This window comes from Tenrec ecaudatus, chromosome 2 (assembly GCF_050624435.1).
Source record: "Tenrec ecaudatus isolate mTenEca1 chromosome 2, mTenEca1.hap1, whole genome shotgun sequence".
NCBI classification, from domain to species: domain Eukaryota; kingdom Metazoa; phylum Chordata; class Mammalia; order Afrosoricida; family Tenrecidae; genus Tenrec; species Tenrec ecaudatus.
Genome location: NC_134531.1, coordinates 232,321,424 through 232,342,760, shown reverse-complemented (window position 1 = coordinate 232,342,760; position 21,337 = coordinate 232,321,424). Strand labels below are relative to the sequence as shown.

The 21,337-nt window shown below is 39.1% G+C and overlaps 1 protein-coding gene across 2 annotated transcripts in view; it reads left to right on the top strand.

Annotated features, from left to right (window-relative positions):
- JAM2 (junctional adhesion molecule 2) overlaps nucleotides 1-21,337 on the top strand; it is an 85,935-nt gene that overhangs the window by 28,501 nt on the left and 36,097 nt on the right. For both annotated transcript variants that reach the window (XM_075542414.1, XM_075542413.1), the window contains exon 2: nucleotides 19,152-19,217. In XM_075542414.1, the coding sequence (XP_075398529.1) occupies nucleotides 19,152-19,217 (66 nt within the window). The remainder of the gene's footprint in view (nucleotides 1-19,151; nucleotides 19,218-21,337) is intronic.

Genomic DNA, 21,337 nt, shown 5'->3' with positions numbered 1-21,337 from the left:
TTTGCCAGTTGAAGACAGGAAATTTATCAGATGGTGTATTTCTAGAGAACCAGTTTATCATTTTCTTTTTTAAAAAAACATTTTATTAGGGACTCATACAACTCTTATCACAATCCATACATACATCAATTGTGTAAAGCACATCTGTACATTCTTTGCCCTATCATTTTCAAAGCATTTGCTCTCCACTTAAGCCCTTTGAATCAGGTCCTCTTTTTTTCCCCCTCCCACCGCCCTCCCCACTCCCTCATGAGTCCTTGATAATTTATAAATTATTATTTTGTCATATCTTTCCCTGTCAGATGTCTCCCTTTCCTGTTGTCTGTCCCCCAGGGAGGAGGTCACATGTAGATCCTTGTCATCAGTTCCCTCTTTCCAACCCACTCACCCTCTACCCTCCCAGTATTGCCCCTCACACCCCTGGTCCTGAAGGGATCATCCACCCTGGATTCCCTGTGCCTACAGTTCCTAGCTGAACCAGTGTACATCCTCTGCTCTATCCAACCTTGTAAGGTAGAATTCAGATCATGGTAGTTGGCGGCGAGGGTGGGGTGGGGGGGGGGAGAAAGCATTTAGGAACTGGAGGAAAGCTGTATTCTTTATCAGTGCTACATCGCACCCTGACTGACTCATCTCCTCCCCTAGACCCCTCTGCAAGGGGATCTCCAGTGGCCGACAAATGGGCTTTGGGTCTCCACTCAGCACTTCCTCCTTCATTCACTATGGTAAGATTTTTTTTTCTGATGATGCCTTATACCTGATCCCTTCGACACCTTATGATCACACATGTTGGTGTACTTCTTCCATGTGGGCTTTGTTGCTTCTGAGCTAGATGGCCACTTGTTTACCTTCAAGCTTTTAAGACCACAGACACTATCTCTTTTGATAGCCGGGCACCATCAGCTTTCTTCGCCACATTTGCTTATGTACCCGTTTGTCCTCAGTGATCATATCATGGAAGTGTGCACCCAATGATATGATTTTTTTGTTCTTTGATGCCTGATAATGGATCCCTTCAGAACCACGTGATCACACAGGCTGGTGTGTTCTTCCATGTGGGCTTTGTTGCTTCTGAGCTAGATGGCCGCTTGTTTATCTTTAAGCCTTTAAGACCCCAGTCACAATCTCTTTTGATAGCCGGGCAACCTCAGCTTTCTTCACCACATTTGCTCATTCACCCGCTTTGGCTTCAGTGGTTGTGTCTGGAGGGTGAGCATCATAGAATGCCAATTTAATAGAAGAAAGTATTCATGCATTGAGGAAGTGCTTGAGTAGAGATCCAAGGTCCTTCTGCCACCTTAATACTAAACCTATAAATATAGGCACATAGATCTATTTCCCCATCCTCACATATTTGCATATGTACATGTCTTTGTCTAGACCTCTATAAATGCCCTTTGACTCCTAGCTCTTTCCTCCATCTCCCTTGACTTTCCTCCTGTCCCACTATCATGCTCCGTCCCCACCTGGGTTACAGCTATACCTCTTCGTTACCTTACCCTTGATCATTCCCTACCAGGCCTGGAACTCCCACCTCACCACTAATTTGGATTCCTTGTTGTTCCCTTGGCCCTGGGTTTGTTAACACCACTTCCCTACCCCCCCCCCACCTCTCCCTGTCCCATGTCCCCCCAGAACTGTCTGTCCCGTTGTTTTTCCTCCAGATAGTTCATCCAGCCTATCTAATTTAGACAAACCTGTGGAGATAATAACATGCACAAAAACAAGACAGAACAAAACAAAGCAACAGTATACAACAAAACAGCAACAACAAACCACTGACAAAGAACCAAACAAAACACATCAAGAAAGAAAAGCTTGTAATTAGTTCAAGGATTGTTTGTTGACCTTTAGGAGTGTTTTCCAGTTCAGTCTGTTGTGGCACCACGCCCTGGCCCCAAAGTCCACCTTCAGCATTCCCTGGGGACTTTGCCGCTCCATTCCCTTGCTGTTCCACTGTACTCCCCAGTGCTTTGCCTCGGTGTGGTGGGATCAGGTCAGGCGCAATTCCCACACTGTGTCTCTGGTACTGACCCCTGCAGGGCCATGGGTCAGTGAGGGCAATTTATCTTTTTCAAGGTTCATTTTCAGTTGATATGTCTGGGGTAAATTTAATGGAAGAGACATGGTGAGATTAAGGACTGCACAGAATGTGCTTGTGCCACAGAGTGGGTACTGACTGGTAATGACCCAATTACAACAGAACAAAATGCTGCTCATCAACATTGCTAGATTTGAACTCATTGTTGAATCCAGGGGGTCAATCAATCTGTCTCATAGACGCTCTTTCTCTTTTTCATCAACCCTCTACTTTACCAAGTTGTCGTTAGGTGCCCCATGGAGTCAGTTCAGACTTACAGCGACCCTACATACAGAAGAAGGAAACGCCACCCAGTCCTGTGCCATTCTCAAAATTCGTCTTATGTTTGAGCCTATTGTTGCAGCCACTGTGTCAATCGGACTTCTTTTGTCACTGGTGCAACTTTACCAAGCATGATGTCCTTTTTCAGGGTCTCCATTGTGACCACACGTCCAAAGTAATGAGCGAGACCCTCCGCCCTTGCCTCCAAGTGGTATATTCCAGTTCTTTTTGTTCATTTTTCTGGCGGCACAGGAAATACTCAATTGTTTGCTCCCACATCATAATTCAAAGGCATCAATTCTTAGCTATCACTGATGTACAAACTTTTGCATGAAAATTCTGTGATTTGTATCAAGTGCACTTTACTTGTCAAAGTGACATTTTTGCTTTTAATACTTTAAAGGATCCTTTTTGCAGCAGATTTGCCCAATGTAGTATGTTCTTTGATTTCCTGACTGCTGCTTCCATGACTGTTCATTGTGGATTTAGGTAAAATGAAATCTGTGATAATTTTAATCTTTTTTGCTTTTAACTTGATGTTGTTTATTGGTTCAATTGTGAGCATTTTTGTGTTCTTTATATGAAGGTTTAATCCATACTGAAGACTGTAATCTTTGATCTTCATCAGTAAATTATTTAAGTCCTCTTCTTGTTTTCTACAAGCAAAGTTAAATCACTTGTACATCCTTGGTTGTTAATGAGTCTTCCTCCAATTTTGAAGCTAGCTTATTACCTACTCAATCCATTCAGATTGGATAAATATGGTCAGTTTATGGTCAGATATATAAAATCAAAAAAGAAATTTAAGCATCTGGTTTGAAGGGGAAAATATGTTCAATTCTGTTTACAGTGGGATTTTAATCCCCTATTGTGTGTTATGTATGATGTACATAAGTCAAATATTTCCTCTTTTTTTCTCAAATAGTTTCTAATCTATCCAATGAAAGAATCAGACATGCAAAAGATAGTAGTAAACACTAGTAACAACAACAAAAACAGTGTGAATTATATGTCATTAAAATGGCTTTTTAAAACTACCACCAAATTCACTGCCAGCAAGTCCATTATAACTCATGGTGACCTTATAGATCAGAGTAGAACTGTTTCATGGGCGTCAGAGACTGTAAATCATTACTAGGGTGGAAAGCCTCATCGTTCCCCCATGGAACAGCTGGTGGGTTTGAACGGATGATCTTGAAGTAAGCAGCACAAGTTGAAATGCCCTGTGCCACCAGAGCTCCTAATAAATGTTAATAAACACTTGTAAAAATCTCCAGGTGGAGCAGGGGATGACTGTGTAAAAGGCAGAAGAAGCCGTCACGTTTCTTGGCCTATGAGCCAGGAATAACCGATAGGCCTTTCCCACTCGACAAGGGTGGGCTGGAGGGAAGGCACAGATCTGTTGGGTGATAAAAACCTGGGAACCCCCTATTTAGTGACTTGCACATTGTGGAGAGAGAGCATTGGTCCCAAGGGATACTGGAAAATCAGAGTCAGTTCTAAAAGGATATTTGGAGGAATTCAACTGGAAGGTTACGGAAAGCCTCTGAAAGAAAGCTGAGAATGACCGGATTGTAGTTTTATAATTGTAGTAAAAAATATGGCAGATTATTGTACAGTTTAACTATTTTAAATGTGCAGTTCAGTGATAGTGCGTATGTTCATCTTGTAATACAACTATCACCATTATCCTTTTCCAAAGTATTTGACCACCACCATCAGCCTCTCCCCCACCCTTTCATCCCTAGTGATCACTCATAAGTTTGGTCTCTGTATACTGTTTATTTTCTATAAATGTAGGTCATAACAATATTTATCCATTTTTGTCAAACAAGTCCATGGAGCCAAAAGACAACCTTGAAGATATACCACCAAATTTGGAGACCCTCTCAAGAACAAATTTGATGCATTAAACTCTAATGACAGATGGCTTTATGAGCCCTGGGATGACATCAAGCACATCATTCAGGAAGAAATCAAAGGCCATTAAAAAGATAGGGAAAAGAAAATATCAATCTGGAGATCAGAAAAGACTTTAAACTTGTTCTTAATCTTAAGTACGTAAGGCAAATAGAAGACGTGATGGTCTCAGGGAGCTCAATAGAAAATTTCAAAAGACAGCTCCAGAAAACAGAGTAAAATGTTATAATGCAAAGTGCAAAGGCCAAGTGTTAGAAAACAAAAATGGAAGGCCACGCTAGGCATATCTTAAATGAAAAAGAAAAATTCACACCTCAAGTTGCCAGATTGAAAGATTCTATGGGCAAAACATTGAGTGATGCAGGAAGCATCCAAAGAAGATAGAAAGAATACTCAGAGTCACTGCACCAACCATTTCAAGATGTAGCATCTGAGAAGGAATCAATGGTACTGAAGGAAGAAATCCAAGTTGGTTGAAAACATTAGTCAAAACAAGGCTCCAGCAAATGATGGAAAATTGAAATGTTGCAACAAGTGGGAGCAGCACTGGACCTACTCATGTATGCTGGGAAATTTGGAAGAGAGCTACTTGACCAACTGACCGCAAAAGATCCATATTAGTACCCATTCCAAAGGAAGGTGACCCAACAGAATACTTAAATGATAGAACATTATCATTGATATCACATGCAATTAAAATTTTGTTGAAGATCATCTAACAATGCTTGCCAGCAATACATGACAGAGAGGTGCCGGAGATTCAGACTAGATTCAGAAAAGGTTGTGGAACAAGGGATATCATTGCTGGTGTGTGAGAACACCAGAAAGCAGAGAATACCAGAAAGGTTTTATGTGTGTTTCATTGACTATACAAAGTCATTCACATGTGTGGATCACAACAAACCACGGTTAGCCTTGAGAAGAATGGGAATCCATATGATGAGCCAATAATCAGAGAAGTTTGATTAGATGAAGAATGCAGTTATCAGGAAGGGAGGAAGGCTTATGAGGAAACTTAATAAGTGCAGATGTATTTATTAACTTAATGTGCAGATGTACTATTATCAGGATAGATTTGATGGCACCTAACAACAACAACTACTTTTTGAGAACTCTAGAAGGGAAGAAAAGTTCAAACTATGGATGTGAATACCAAAGAGTATATACTATATTTATATGAAAAGGGAAACTGATCACTGTGATCATCCCTGGGGACTGGAAGACAGAAAAGTGGGTGAAGAGAGGCATCGTCCAGTGTAAGATGAGAAAAAAAAAAATTTATAAGTTGTCAAGGGTTCATGAGGGAGGGAGGGAGGGAGGGTGGGGGAATGATGGGCTGATACCAAGGGCTCAAGTAGAAAGAAATTTTTTTGAAAATGATGATGGCAACAAATGTACAAATGTGTTTGACACAATGGATGGATGGATGTATTTTGAGAAAGAGCTGTATGGGCCCCCAATAAAATGATTAATAATAATAAAAAAGAAAATCTAGAAAAAGCAAGTTTATCTATAGTGGCAAGAGGAGTGGGTGAAGGAATGATTGGTAGAGAGGCATAAGAAACCTTCTGGAAATGCCCTATCTTGGTTGTGGTGACAGTGTTAGTAGCGCATCCATGAATTCCACATTTTAAGTACGGGCCAGTTAGCTTAGTGCTTACAGGTGGGCCCCTAGCTGAAAGCTCGGCAATTTGAAATCCCCAGCTGCTCCTTGGGAGAAAGATTAGGTTGACGACGATTGTGAAAATGTACAGCCTCGGAGACCCACAGGGGCAGGTCTGCTCTGTGCTGTAGGGTCACTATGAATCACAATTGACTTCAGAATAGGAAGGTTTGGGGGTATTTTTATTCCTTGGATTTCTTAAAATATTATACCGACCATGCATATATAGAAATCATTAGCATTGAACTTGACCTTATGAACCCCAGGGAATGGCTAGAGAATAGGAAAAGCAAATGCTAAGGAGTGCTATTGTTGTATGCCATGGTGCCTATTGGAACTCATGGTGACCCTAGGTGTCAGGGAGGAGCTACCCTAGAGGATCTTGTAGATTGTGGTCTGTACAGGAGCACATCACCAGATTTTTCTCCAACAAAGCCACTCAGTAGGTTTGAACCACCCACCTTTCCATTTTTACCACATGGACAAGGAGCTCTAGGGAATAATAATATTCACTAGCCAGTCACTTGCTGAAGATGTCTAACAATGGTTGCATTGACCTAGAACTGCCAGAGGTTTAGGCTGGATTCAGAAGAGGTTGTGGAGCAAGGTGGGAAAGGCCACAGGAAAGGACCATCAAGATGTAAACTAAGAGAGAATGTTCTCAAAAAAGCCATCAAATATATCATAAAATTTGTCATAGGATTCTATATAATTTTATCAAAGGGGTTCGGAGAAGAAAGCTTTATGCATAGTCTGAAAAGAGTTTTACCAAGACTTCTTAGAGGTGGTGAGACTTGAGAGGGACCTTGAAAGTTAGAAAACATTTTAATTTTCTCATACTTTAAATGTTTTCAACTGCTCCCAGGCTTGCTTATACCTCCCCTACAACTGGAACTGTGACAGAGATAAGGCTCAATGAATGTGTCCTTTATCCTTGTGGTGAAGAGGGGGTTTGTTAACATTCAGGGGAGTCACTAGAGCTCCATTAGAAGATGATAGGTAGTGTGAAAAAAAGAAAAATCAACTGGAATCAGGAATGGGCAGGGGAACGTTTGGCTGTTGGAAATGATGGTGGCAGGAAACAATGTAGCTCTGTGTCCCACTAGACATGAAGTCAGCTCTCATACCACAGTCATGAAAACGGATGTGCTGAGACTGCTGCTGTATAATGTCCAAATATCTGCTTGATCTGTCACAAATCCAGCCATCCCTATTCTATGCATGATCTCAATCAGCTATTTCATCTAAATTAATTTATGAGCATTAAACTTTCACATGCAGTATTTGGGTCCAAATACCCTCACCTTCTTTTCAATATTTGCTCTGAATGAGCTTCAAAACTTAAGAGCCAGTGGATCTCCAAAAATCACATGTTCATTTCTTAATTAGTCCAGGATAAAGTCCAAAGGCCCCGGTAATTTGAATGTACCCAAGTCGAACCCATTTCCATTAGCCTACTTCGAGCTCATGGCTACCCCACATGTCACAGGGTAACCTGCCCCCACAGGATTTTCTCGGTGGTCATTTGTACAGAAATAAATCCCCAGGTCTTGCTTCTGCAGAGCCATTGAGTTGCTTTGCACCATCAACCTTTCTGTTAGTAGCAGACCAAGCTGAACCATTTGAGAAACTCAGGGACCTTTTGAATGTATCCAGCCATTAATTAAACTGTGCCTTGTACTGGTCTACTCCAATGAACTTGGTAAGCATATTTATTATTATAATCAGTTGAATATGGGGAGTCCATTGTTAAATAGAATAGTGAATCAGAGAACTATGTTTACCAAAAGAGAAGAGAAATTATAATTTTTAATTTAGAGCCCCCAAGAAATCAGAGTAACTCATTTATTCCCTGACAGTTAAAATAGGACAGCAGAGCAATGCCAAACCATTGTTTCCATGTTCTGCACATCAAACTAAATCTTTCCCTTTTGTTTTGGCTTCCTGAAGGCTAATCAAAGGAAACAAGAAGGAACAATCAGTTGGGAGGGTTCCCTTCGTTTTCAAATCTCTTCTGTAAGCATCTGTAGTAATAGAGGATAATTAATATCATGTATTGAACGTAGGGGCTAAAGTTTTTATGTGTGATCATTCAGAAGGACACGTCTGGTTTCATATTTTAAGAATTGGATATAGAAAATGAGCTGTGTCTCCAACATTAGCAGCTGGTCACGTAAACATTTTAGTATTTTTCAAGGAAAACTTGTCATCAGACAATAATTCCAGGGACCACATGCTTTATATCAAACATATGGGTGGTCAAATATAGAAAGTCAAGTAAACTCATTAATAAGGACAAGCCCATAGATGTGTGCAAGCATGGATCTAGACTATGACCTTCTAAGGAAAATAATACAAAATAAGCCTCATACTTTCACATTTGCAGTAGGCACTAGCACCCATGCAAACGAGAGTCCCACAGTTTGGACCTTATTAAATTTGTGGCCATTCATCTGCCTCCCTTTATGTGCCTTATTCTATTTTCTAATTGATAAAAAGATTGAAAACAGCTGTGCTAGCTTTGTTTGAGAGAGACAAAAATAATCTCAGTTTTAGATCATAAAGATAACAGATTGATAGGAAATCTCTGTGACATTTTGCCATGCTCATTCCTGTAAAACACCACTTACGGTAGTTCACTCATCATTATCATGTGTCCCTTTAACACTATTTCTAATGATGGCAATTTGTAATATACTCTCTGAATGATCGAACACTTGAAACTGCATGTGAGGCCCCTCGCAGAGTATTCTAGAGTGTTGTGTTTGATGCTACTTTCTCGTAGGCACTTATTTTGAGTTGAGAGAGAGAAAATGGTGAATCCTCGCCAACTAGATATACATCTGTATATATGTATACTATATACATCTGGACTTCCTTGATTTCTAGCACTGTGACCTGAAACCTCTTACTTACTCTGCATTGTCGCATCTATCCAAGGAGACTATTAACACAACAGAGTCACATTTACTTAGCTATTAGCTCCTTAAGGAGCAAATGTGTTCAGAGTCAAATCACCCTTAACTTCTTTAGGTCAGTGTGAACTTGCCAGGACATCAGCCACAGGCACCTCAGAAGTCAAGCACATCTTTGATTTCTCCCTGTCCTTTTATATGGCTTTTCTTTCCCTGAAACATAGCTATACATGTCTCATTAAGAGGAAGGGCCAGGATGTCTAGTTTAAGGAACTAGAAAGATCTCTCTCCTCCATCCACTAGATCTAGTTGAATCTGTGACAGATGAGTCTATAATATATTTAATCTCTGTTTCTTAGCTTCATGGGTTATTTTCTATCTATATAAATAGGTATTAGAAATACCTATTTAAAATTAACACTAGATACTCTATTTGTTGTTGCTAGCCCAGTGTAATTTTAAAATGTTGTTAGTCTAAGGGGAAGTAATAGAGTAAGGGTAGACAAGTATTAACCTGTGTGAAAGGAAAGGCAATAATTCTAGAAGAGGGAGAAGAGGGGGAAAGGAGGTAGGGGACCAGGCAAGCTATTGGAAGTTTGGTCAGTTATTGCAATTGTTAAATACAAGAATGGTGATCTGCAATGTAAACGCCCACTTATCACAATAAAAAGTTAAAAATATGTTGTTAGTCTAATAATTGTGATAGTCAAACTCCACTATTATTCATGTGATATTTGGAACTATAAACACCGGCTTGTGGAAACCTTATGAAAAGCGGAGCAGCCTTCCCTGATAGAGTGACACATTGAAAAGTACTCAAGATACAGCCGGGAGGCACCACGCCATCAGGGAGCAGCAACTTTAATCACATGCATGGAGCAAGGCTTTCCAGACCTGTATTTGCTGATTTGATATGACTCAAAAGGAAAATAAACAGCTACAAATATCCATTAACAATTAGAACATGGAATGTACAAAGTATGAATTTAGAAAACTGGAAGTCATAAAAATTGAAATGATTGCATAAAGATTGATATCCTCAGCATTAGTGAGCTGAAATCGACTGGTATTGGTCCTTATGAATCAAACAGTCATGTGGTCTGATATGCTAGAAATGACATTGAAGAGGAATGGCATTGTGTTAATCATCCGAAAGAACATTTCAGGATCTATCCTATGGTGCAGTACTGTTAATGATGGGATAATATCCATACATCTAAATGGAAAACTAGTTAATGTGACTGTTATTTGAATTAACATATCAACCACTAATGGCAAAGATGAGGACATTGAAGATTTGTTATCAACTTCTACAGCCTGAAATTGATTAGACATGCTCCAAAAGGTGCTTTGATAATCACCAGTGTTTGTATTATGAAAAATTTCAACAAAGAGGTAAGCTCTCCATAGTTGGAAAATATGCCTTTGATAATAGAAACAAATGAGTGAAAAAATTTGGAAGAAAATTACTTATGTAAATACCTTTTTTAGTGCCTGCGTTTGTACATGTTGTCAGATGGAACACACAGGAGAATTGATTACATCTGTGAGAACAAATTATAAAGAATCCCAATGTTATCGATCAGAACAAATCCAAGGACCTATTTCAAGTTCAAGTAAAAGCTGATGAAAATGAAATCAGGTCTACAAAGAGCTGTAGCACAACTTTGAGTATATCCCCCCTGAATTCAGCGCTCGTCTCAACAATAGAGTTGATGTATTGAACACTAATGACCAAGACCAGACAAAGTGTGTGGTGGCCTCAAGGATGCGCTACGTGAATAAAGTCAAGCATCCTTAAAGAGCCTGGAAAGAATGCGAAATCAAAACGATGTCAGAAGAACGCTGAAACTAGTAAGTGCACAAAATTGTTAACACAAAGGAAATGATGAAGTTAAAGAGCTGAACAGATTTCAAATAGCAACTCAAGAAGACAAAATGAAGTAGTATGAAATGAGCAAAGAGCAAGTTAGAAAACCAAAGTGGAAGAACGTGCGCAGCATTTCTCATGCTGAAAAAAACGGAAGGAAAGATTTAAGCCTTGAACTGCATGTTCTGTGAGTTACAGGACTTATGAGTAAAATGTTCCGTGACCTGGAAAGTATCAAAAGAAGATGGAGGGGAGGAGCACAGTCACGGTACCAGAAATCATGGTTCAACATTCACCCACTCAGGAAGGAAGGATCAGGCATCAACAACAGTGAAGACGGAGTCCAAGAGACACTGAAAGAAAGCACGAGAAAAAGGAAAGAAAGGAATTAATGGATGGAAAAGCAACTGGGTTGTTTTAACAAATGAATGCAATGCTAGAAGGGATAACTCATCTATCCCAAGACAATCGGAAAACAGCTACCAGACCACCCGACAAGATGAGATTTAGATTTACATCTGTTCCAGAGATGGCAGAAATTATTGAGCCAAAGCAAAACCAAATTATTACCAAACCCAAACTATCAAATTGATGCTAATTCATATTGAAGATGTGGTATAGAACTGTCTTTGCAAATTTCTGAAATTATACCTCTTTACAGGAGTAGAAAGCCTCATCTTTCTCCTGTGGAGTAGCTGGTGGTTTTGAACTGCTGACTTGCTTTAGCAGCTCAATGAATAACCACTAATCCACCAAAGCTACTCCAGGAATAACACACAACTAAAATTTATGCTGAATATAATTATAAAATTTTTGCAGTAGTATATTGACAGGGGACTGCCAGAAATTTAAGTATGACTGAGGAGAGGAGATGGATTAGAGGATATCATTCCTGATATCAGATGGATCTTGGTAGGAAGAATAAACACCAGAAAGAGGTTTAACTGTGTTCTATTAACTATGCAAAGGGGGTCAATTGTATGGATCATAACAAATTATGGGCCATATTGCTAAGAATTTGTACTCAAGAACATTTATTTGTATTCATGAATAATAGGAAAGGTGTTTATCAGGGTTTTATTTGTCCTTTCCTTATACTTATATAATCCGTATGCTGAGCAAATAATGTAACAAGCTCAGCTATATGAAGAAGAACAGGGCATCAAAATTAGAGGGAGACTCATTAGCAACTAGCCATATGCAGATGACATATAAAATGGACTCGAAGTACTTACTGATGAAGATAAAAGGCTAGAGTTGAGAGTGCACATTACAAGTCAAAATAAAAATAATAAGCCCCTCACAATTTGAACAATAGCCAATAGCATTTTAACAGGTTGAAGTTTAACAGGGAAAAGGTTGAAGTTGTCAGGAATTTCATTTTACTTGGATTTTTTTTTTCATTTTAAAAGGCCAATAGCATTTTAACCCAAAGTCCGAAGTTTTCAAGGATTTAATTTTATTTGCATTTTTTTCATTTTACAAAGATTTTCATTCCACAATCAGCCCCCTTCAAAACAGCAGTCAAGAAATCAAATGATGTTATTGGCTAAATATCCTGCAAAAGACCTCAAGAAATCATTTTGAGAATGCTGAGGGCAACAAATGGACAAATGTGCTTGACACCATGGATGGATGGATGGATTGTGATAGGAATTGTATGAGCCCCCAATAAAATGATTTTTTTAAAATTTTAAAGGAAAAAGGAAATGTTCTGAAATTGATAGTGGTAAACATTGTATAACTCTTTTTGATATGGTTGAACCATTGAATCATACAATGTGTGGTTGAAGTGCCAATAAAATAGTTTTAAGCTTTTTTAATGTAAGTTGTGATTAAGTTGAAAATTTAAATAATAAAATCATGACATACTATTTTTTTAAATCGCTTCAGCAGCACATATCCTAAAATTGGAATCACTTTGAGGCATAAGCTTATCCTGACCCAATAATTGTGGTGTTGGTGAAGTTTACTGAGCAAGCATACCATGAACTGCCAGAAGAGTGAATAAATATGTCTTGAAAGAAGTACAACCAGATGCTTCTTAGAGGGAGGTTGTAGAGACTTCCTCTCATATATTTTGAACACGTGATCAGGAGTAATGCAGGCTGCTTGGGAGAAAGTCAGCGAGAAAGAGAACGATCCTCAATGAGAGGAACTGATTTCATGGCTCCAAGAACAGCCTCAACACTTAGAGGATTGTTTGTGAGGATGGCACAAGGCTGGGAAATATTTGCTCTGCTGTACCAAGGGTCACTTTGCATCCCTACTGATATGATGTCACCTACAACAATGACAAATGGTATTTATATCTATAAGTTTTATAACTTTTTTCAAAACGTTTTATTAGGGGCTCATAACTCTTATCACAATCCATACATATATCAATTGTGTAAAGCACATCTGTACATTGGTTGCCCTCATCATTTTCAAAGTTTTTGCTCTCCACTTAAGCCCTTGGCATCAGGTCCTCTTTTTAAGTTTTATAACTTATATATGGTATAGTCTATTCTGTAGGTTTGAGGTAGATAAATAAAAAACATAGCACTTCAATTTTTCCAGATGTTTTCAACTAAAGTGTTGATTTTACAGTAATTTTTTAAATGATGATAGTATAAAGTATTCTCTGTTAAATCAGATTGTTTTAGCTGTGTACTAAGAAATAAAAGAACTCCTATTCTTAACATTGGTATATGGCATTCAGAAAGGAAACCACAAAAGGTTGATTTGACCAGAATTCCTTGACATAAAGCTGTTAGAAATTCTGGAAGTAATCGTCTCTTAACCTCATTTTATGAACTTCTGTCAGAGATTTTGGAGCACATCCATAGCTATTAGAGATGTCTTGTAGCCGGTGTGAACTTTGCCCAGCAGGCCAACAGGGCAATTTTTGTGTGTATTCTACTATTTAATTTGTTATGTATCTATGAAGAAACAATAGAAATCAGTTCCAGAAATCAGTGCACTTGGATACTGTTACTAACATCTGTTACCAAAATAGTGACATCAAATTTAATATTTAGTTTTAATAAAATAAGCTATTAAGTACAAGTTAAAAAATAGAATTCTAAAACTAGAAGATGGAAGCAAGGTAGAAATATTAATAAAAATCTTCCTGAAGATTCAGATCTTTGGAACCATAGATTCCTGTTTAAATAAGGTCAAATGATCACACATATTAAATATTTTAAAATAAACCTTGAGATAAATAAATAGACTTGGAGAAAGCAAGGGAGCTAGAAAGGGAGAAGTTTTAACATGATCAAAAAAATATCCAGCTACCAAGAAATGCTACTTATTTATTAATTTATTACAAATAACATCTTTTCTTTATTATTGTTTCCTCTATAATATTGCTAATTCAATAATTTCCTCTTACAGATTTAAGACATCTTGTCAGTTCACCAAAAAGGAATATATAAGTATGGTTAACATATATAACCATCCTTGCATATATATGCAGATATATCCACAAACACAGCAATGTATAATTTATGAAGGAATTAAACTTTTAAAGTTAGCTGCTGTTACATTTCATTGAACTTTTAAAGTGACTTTTGAAAAGTTTTAAACTCTTACTCAAAGTCAAGGAGAAAAGTCAAAATGGAGAAAAGAGGATAGATGATCTAACCCAGTGACTAAACCTTCTAACCTCGGATTATGCTAAAGTTTGTGTAACATAAAAGAAAGGCTGAGCCTACTAAGGAAAACAAAATTCTCAGTAGACAATGAATTATTTGAAAAGTTCAAAGATGTGATGATGTGGAGAGAACAAAGATCATCTTTTCCTATTTTGCCCAGGTTTTTCTCTCTACTGGTTCCCAGGGAATGTGATTCTTCATTCTTTTGTGCAAGAAAGAATACCAAAATAGTTCAAAACCATAAGGATGCCCCGTCGTAATTAGCGCTTCTCCGAGAGGGCACTGACTTACACATTACTAAGCAAAGAGAAGACGTTTTCAAAATATACTACAAAGAAGTTCCACAGAATAATGGTTTTTTTTTTTTTGCATTGGAATCATTGGCAAAACGTTTGAAGATCATCGCATTAAATGCAGTTGCTATGCAACAAGAACATTGAAGGTACTGCTTTTTCTTCACCTCTCTTCAGAGGATTCTGGCTTGACTCTCTCAATTTCTTTCCTTCCTCTGTTCACTGAAGATCTGACTCTATCTCTGGTCTCTGTAAACTAATACTGGCTCATAGAAGGGAAAGGGAGCCCCGGTGGTACAATGGTTATGCATTGGACTGCAATCCGTGTGGTTGGCAGTTTGAAACCACGACAAATCTGCTGGAGAAAGACTGGGCTTTCTACTCCTGTGAAAGGTTACAGTGTTGGACATCCTCAGGGAGTTCACTATGAGTCAGCATCGCCTCAAGGCAGTGAGTTGTGTTTTGGAGTAAAAGGTAAATTGGCAAAGAAAGGTATGCTCTGGAGTTGAGTTTTCAGAAGAAAATGGGGAGAAAATGCTATACAACAGAAGTTTAAGAAAAGGAGATTTTAAAATGTTCTTTGGATGCTGGTAGGTGTTGGATTGTATCGCCCTGGAAACAAATTGAGATCTCAGTCATTAGAAATGTTACCTTATTTGAAAATGAGGTATTTAAAGACATTATTATTTATATTGTTGAGGTTAGTAAGAGTGCCAGCTTCTAATGCTATCAGATAGTTGTTGCTATGTGTATTAGATAGGGACAGAGGAATATAGCAGTTAGTTAGCCCACACAGAAGTACAGAGGGCTCAGTTCAACTCCCTTCTGTGAAACAGTTAATATACTGGAAGTATATTAACTCACAAGGGCTTCTGGGTCTAAGGTCAAGGAAGCAGACAGCTGAGTCTTCTGTAGAGCAATGCTGGCAGTTCGGCCACAAGCAGCAAACAGCAGGGTGGGTCACCAACAGTCAGCCAGATGACAGGTTCCAACTGTCCCCAGTTCAAGCAATGTATGCACCAGCAGTGTGGCGAAGCAGGTCTCAAAGAAACCTCAAGCTCTAGCGACATGGTCCACAGGGTGGGTGGCCCACAAGTAGTGTAGCTTGCAAGTTGAGGCAGAAACTAGCTAAGGCAACTGCACACTGGTCCAATCACCAGAGAGCAAGAGAGAGGCAGGGCTCACCAGGCCATTTGTCTCTTTGCCCTGTAATCAAGCTGCAACCTTATTAATCCCTCATGTTCTTATTGGCCAGGTTGACACAATAAACCTACCTATCACAGTATGGTGGTTAGATGCCATCGAGTTGGTCCTGACTCATAGTGAACCTATGTACTACAGAACGAAATGCTGCTCGCTCTTGTGTCCTCTCAATTGGTCTTATGTATGAGCTCATTGTGGCAGCCAGTGTGTCAATCCAGCTCTTTGAAGGCCTTCCTTTTCTTCACTGCCCCTATGCTTTCCCAAGCGTCATGTCATTCCCCAGGGACTAATCTCTTCACACAGTGTGTCCAAAATATGTGTGAGGAAGCCTCACCATGCTTGCCTCTAAGGAGCATTCTGTCTGAACTTCTTCCAGGATCGATCTCTTGGTTCTTCTTGTCGTACACGGTACTTTACACTGCCAGCACAGCACCATAATTCATGTGCACTGACTCTTCCTTGGCCTTTCTTCTCCCATGTCCAGCTTTCACTTGCATATGAGGTGATTGAAAATACCATGGCTTCGGTCAGGTGCAACTTAGTCCTCAAAGTAATATCCCTTGCTTTTCAATACCGGGAAGGGGTCTTGTGCAGCAAATTTATCCAATGCAATGCATCGCTGATCTGACTTTTGCTACCATGATCATTGACTGTGAATCAAGACAATCCTTGACAACTTCAGTCTTTTCTCCTTTTATCATGATGTTACCTGTTAATGCAGTTGTGAGAACTGTGGTCTTCTTTACACTGAATTATAATCCAAATCACTTCCGATTTGTCCTTATAGAAGAGTTGAAGAAAATACATAAGAGACACTGAGGGAAGCCAACCTAGTGGACCTACACGAAGATTAGATTTACCTTTCCAAAAGCCAAGAAATACTCAGTGGGAGAAGATGAGCCAATCAGAGTGCAGGGTAGCAATGAAGAAACATATGACTTTCCTCTAGTTCTTAAATACTTCCTACTCCCCCACCCCACTATCATGATCCCAATTCTACTTTGCATCTGGCTAGACCAGAGGATGTACATTGGTAGAGATAGCAACTGGAAACACAGGGAATTCAGGACAGATGACTCCTCCAGGATCAGTGGTGAGAGTGGCAATGCCTGGAGGGTGGAGGGAACATGGAATAGAAAGGGAGAACTGATTATAAGAATCTACGTATAGCCTCCTCCCTGGGGGATGGACAGCAGAGAAAAGGTCAGGGGGAGACGTCAAACAGTGTAACATATGACGAAATAATAACAATTTATGAATTATGAGGTAGTAGGGAGGGGGGAAATGAGCAGCTGATATTAAGGGCTCAAGTGGAAGTCAAATGTTTTGAGAATGATGATGGCAACAAATGTACATATGCGCTTGACACAATGGATGGATGGATGGATAATGATAAGAGTTGTACACGCTCCCAGTAAAATGACTTTATAAATTAAATAAAGTAAGAAATGATGGAACATACAAAAAAGAGAAAGAAAGACCCAGTGATTCCAAAAGCTTAAAAATATAGTTTCCTCCCAGGAGGCTTTCACTGACACCTTGAATTTGGGCTTTTTTAGCCTGTAAACCTGTGAGAATAAATGTCATTTTAGGTCATTTACAAAAAAGTAACAGTTTCTTTTATAATTACTTTTGGTGGGCCTGGCACTTTTATGGCTGAGCAACGTGGGTCATTACTTTATATGGTTCAATTCAAAATCAATGTCTTCACATGGTGTTGTAGAGTCTGTGCCTACTCATGGCAACCCTGTGGAAACTGGGACAAAATGACCCCTGATCCCACACTGTCCTCACAACCAGTGCAGAATGTGAGCCCATTGTTGCAGCCTTGGTCAGTCATGTCATTGAAAGGCATCCTCTTTTTCACTGACCCTCTGCCAAGCATCATGTCCTTTTTTGGAGAGTGGTCCCTCCTGATCACATGTAGAAAGTATTGCCAGCCTTGTGTCTAAGGAACATTCTGGCTCGTTTCTCTGAAGCCGCTTTGTTCATTCTTTAGGCAGGCCACTGTTTATACTCAGCTACCATCGTAATTTAAAGTCATTACTTCTTCCTGATGATTTGCCAGCTTTCATAAGTAATGAGGCAATTCAAAGTATCATGGCTTGGGCCAGGCACACTTTAGTCCTCAAAGTGACATCGTTGCTTTTTAAAGAGGTCTTTGGTAGCAGATCTGCCCCAGGCAATACATCATTTGATTTATCGACTGTTATTTATTTATTTATTGACCATTCTTCACATAAGACTAAACCCAAATGAACCCTACTTTCAATGAACTGGTTGCAACTCATAGTGACCTTCAGTAGGGTTTCTGAGGCTGTAAATCGACAGGAGCAGGTAGCCTCATCTTTCTCCTTAGGGTGACTAGTGGGTTTGTACCACTGACTATGGCTGGCAGTCCAGTGCTAACCCGAGAGCACCATGGGGTCTCCTCATTCTTCACACAGACAGCAGGTTTTCCAATTTCCACAATAGAGGTATCTGCAACTTAGAAACAAAGAGCCTGATGGTTGAACAGTGTAGAATAGAGAACATTTGAGGACAATAGATTGTTGAAGATTTTAATTCCCGAATCAAATTTTCTCTGTAGGTTCCTAAGAGAAAAGAAGGAAAATGTTCAGAATAGTTTGGGTTCTTTAGGAACAATAAATTCTAGCCCAGTGGAACATTAATTTACTATATAGATATGCACATAGAGGAATAATGCAAAGAAAAGATGTCACATTGTTAATTAAGGACTCTACTTTCAAAGGAGGTTTCAAAATCCTCAAACCCATGGTCTATTGATTCATTCTCATTTCAGATTTTTGAAACCAGATTAACTATAGAACAGTTGTGTTCAAATGGAATTTATTTAAGCACCATTCCCCTGACCCAAAGAGACTTGGTCTGAGTGACAATGTAGATTGTGATGTATCCCATGTGTCTGGAATTGTATGTGCTTCTGGATGGGTTTAAACTGCCAGTGTTTGGCTGGTAGTGGAGTGCTTAACTAGATGTACAATCCAGGCACTCTCGTATTGTCAGTAGTGGAATCAAATAGTTTGATTGTTTCTACTTTTGGAGATGCCAAAGGCCAAATCTATGATATAGAATAGACATGTATGGTTTGACTTTCCTTTGTTTTTTTGGTGCTTTAAAATGAATGTTCTATATATGATTGCATAAAGCTATCACCAAACATTATCATTAAGTTAATTAGGCCAATTAATGTGCCTCATTTAAATATTTGAAAATGAACATTTATGCTATTTTAATTCCTCATATCTGATTTATTTTTTCAGATCATAAGGCCTATGGATTTTCTTCCACAAAAGACAATCAAGTAGTGACAGCAATAGAATACGAAGGTATAGTAGCTCTCTGGATTTCACTGACTATTGCTCAAATAACGCACAAGGGTGACACATGATATTCTCTTTCCTGAATTTCTCTATTTGTTGATTTTTCTACTAGTTGCAAGAGCCCTGGTGGCACTGTTGGATTGGAGTTATTTCTGTAATATCTATACAGTTCATGCAATAGCTCCTGGCACATAGGAAGTGTTGTATGGGTGTGTTAATTAACTGTGAACCCTCTACCATGGTAATGCAGTGGGTTACATGTTGGCCTTCTAATGACAAGTTGAGTTAGTTCAAATCTACAAGCTACTTTTCTGGAGAACGATGAGGCTAGCTGCTCCCGTAAAGATTTATCGTCTCAGAAACCCAATGGGGTAGCTTTACTCTGTCCTATAGAGTTGATTTGAGTTAGAGTTGACTTGATGGAAGTGGTTATGGGGTTATAATAAGAATCAATGTACCATTCAGAACTCTAGGTCCTAAATATATAATTTAAATAACTATTAAGATACATCAGATTCTAATCCTAAATTGCAATATTTGACAGAATGAATATAATAAGACACTCACTTCTCATGGTGAATTATGTTTAAATCAGAAGATAGTATCTGATTTACCTAGTGTAATAACTCAAGGACCAAAAGTAGGTGGGGTGTTTTTATTTGTTTATTTACTTACTTACTTATTGTAGTAGGTGGTTTTTAAGAAACAAAGCTGTCTTGTCTCACAGTTCTGCAGGCTACAAGTTTAAAATTCATGGTGTGCTTAGAGATATAGTTTTTTCAAAGTATTCCTGGAGATTCCCTGATATTCTTTAATCTCTATATTTTGCCCTGTTTTGTCTTTGTATTTATTAGGCTATTTTTTTCAACACAGAATCGACTAGGTTGGGACTCACCCAACTCTAGCATACGCTCATTAACAGAACAAAAGAAAGATCTCATTTCCACCTAGGGTCAGAGGGACTGAAACTCAAAAACTCACTGCTATAGTCAATTCCCGACTCATAGTGACCCTTTTAGACAGAGTAGAATTACCTCCGTGGGTTGCCAAGATTTAATTCTTTGCGCAAGTAAAAAGTCTTGTCTTTCTCACAGTTACAGGTACAGGTGTTAGAGTTTCAGTACATTTGGGGAGAGACACAATTGAATAACCAAAAGGGAAGAAAAGGGAACGAATTATTAGGGATTTTGGGGGACTACCGAATTTTTACAACTTGACAGTCATACTGTCGTGAGCATATGTGCTGCACAGGCTCTCTGGTTGAACAACAAGGATGCCACTTTGAGGACTAAAGTTCTTCTGACTCAAAACATGGTGTTTTCAATTGTATGTGAAAGCTGAACACTGAATAGGAAGACTGAAGAAGAATTTGTTCCATGTATTTTAGACATATTGTCAGGAGAGACGAGGCCCTGAAAAGGGATATGCTTGGTGAAATAGAAGGGGGGCCCAATTGCAAGAACACGTTTGTTCTATTAAACTGGCATTCCATGATGCTCACCTTCCCGACACGATTGTGGGTGCATAAGCAAATGTGGTGAAGAAAGTTTATGGTGCCTGGCTATAAAAAGATATAGCATCTAGGGTCTTAAAGGCTGAAGATAAACAAGCGGCCATCTAGTGGAGAAGCAACAAAGCCCACATGGAAGAAGCATACCAGCCTGTGTCATCATGAGATGTTGATGGGATCAAGTATCAGGCATCAAAAAACAAAAAAAGCATATTGTGAATGAGGGAAAGTGCGAAGTGGAGACCCCAAACCTATCTGTAGGCAACTGGATATTCCCTTACAGAAGGGTCATGGAGAGGAGACGAGCCAGTCAGGGTGCAGTATAGCAATGATGAAACATACAACTTTCCTCTAGTTCTTTAATGCTTCCTTCTCCCCGCCCCCTAGCATGGTCCCAATTCTACCTTACAAGTCTGGCTAGACCAGAGGATGTACACTGGTACAGATGAGAAGGGGAAGGTGGGTTAGAAAGGGGGAACTGATCACAAGGATCTACATATAACCCCCTCCCAGGGGGACAGATAATAGAAAAATGGGTGAAGGGAGATGTTGGACAGTGTAAGACATGAAAAAATAATAATAATTTATAAATTATCAAGGGTTCATGAGGGATGGG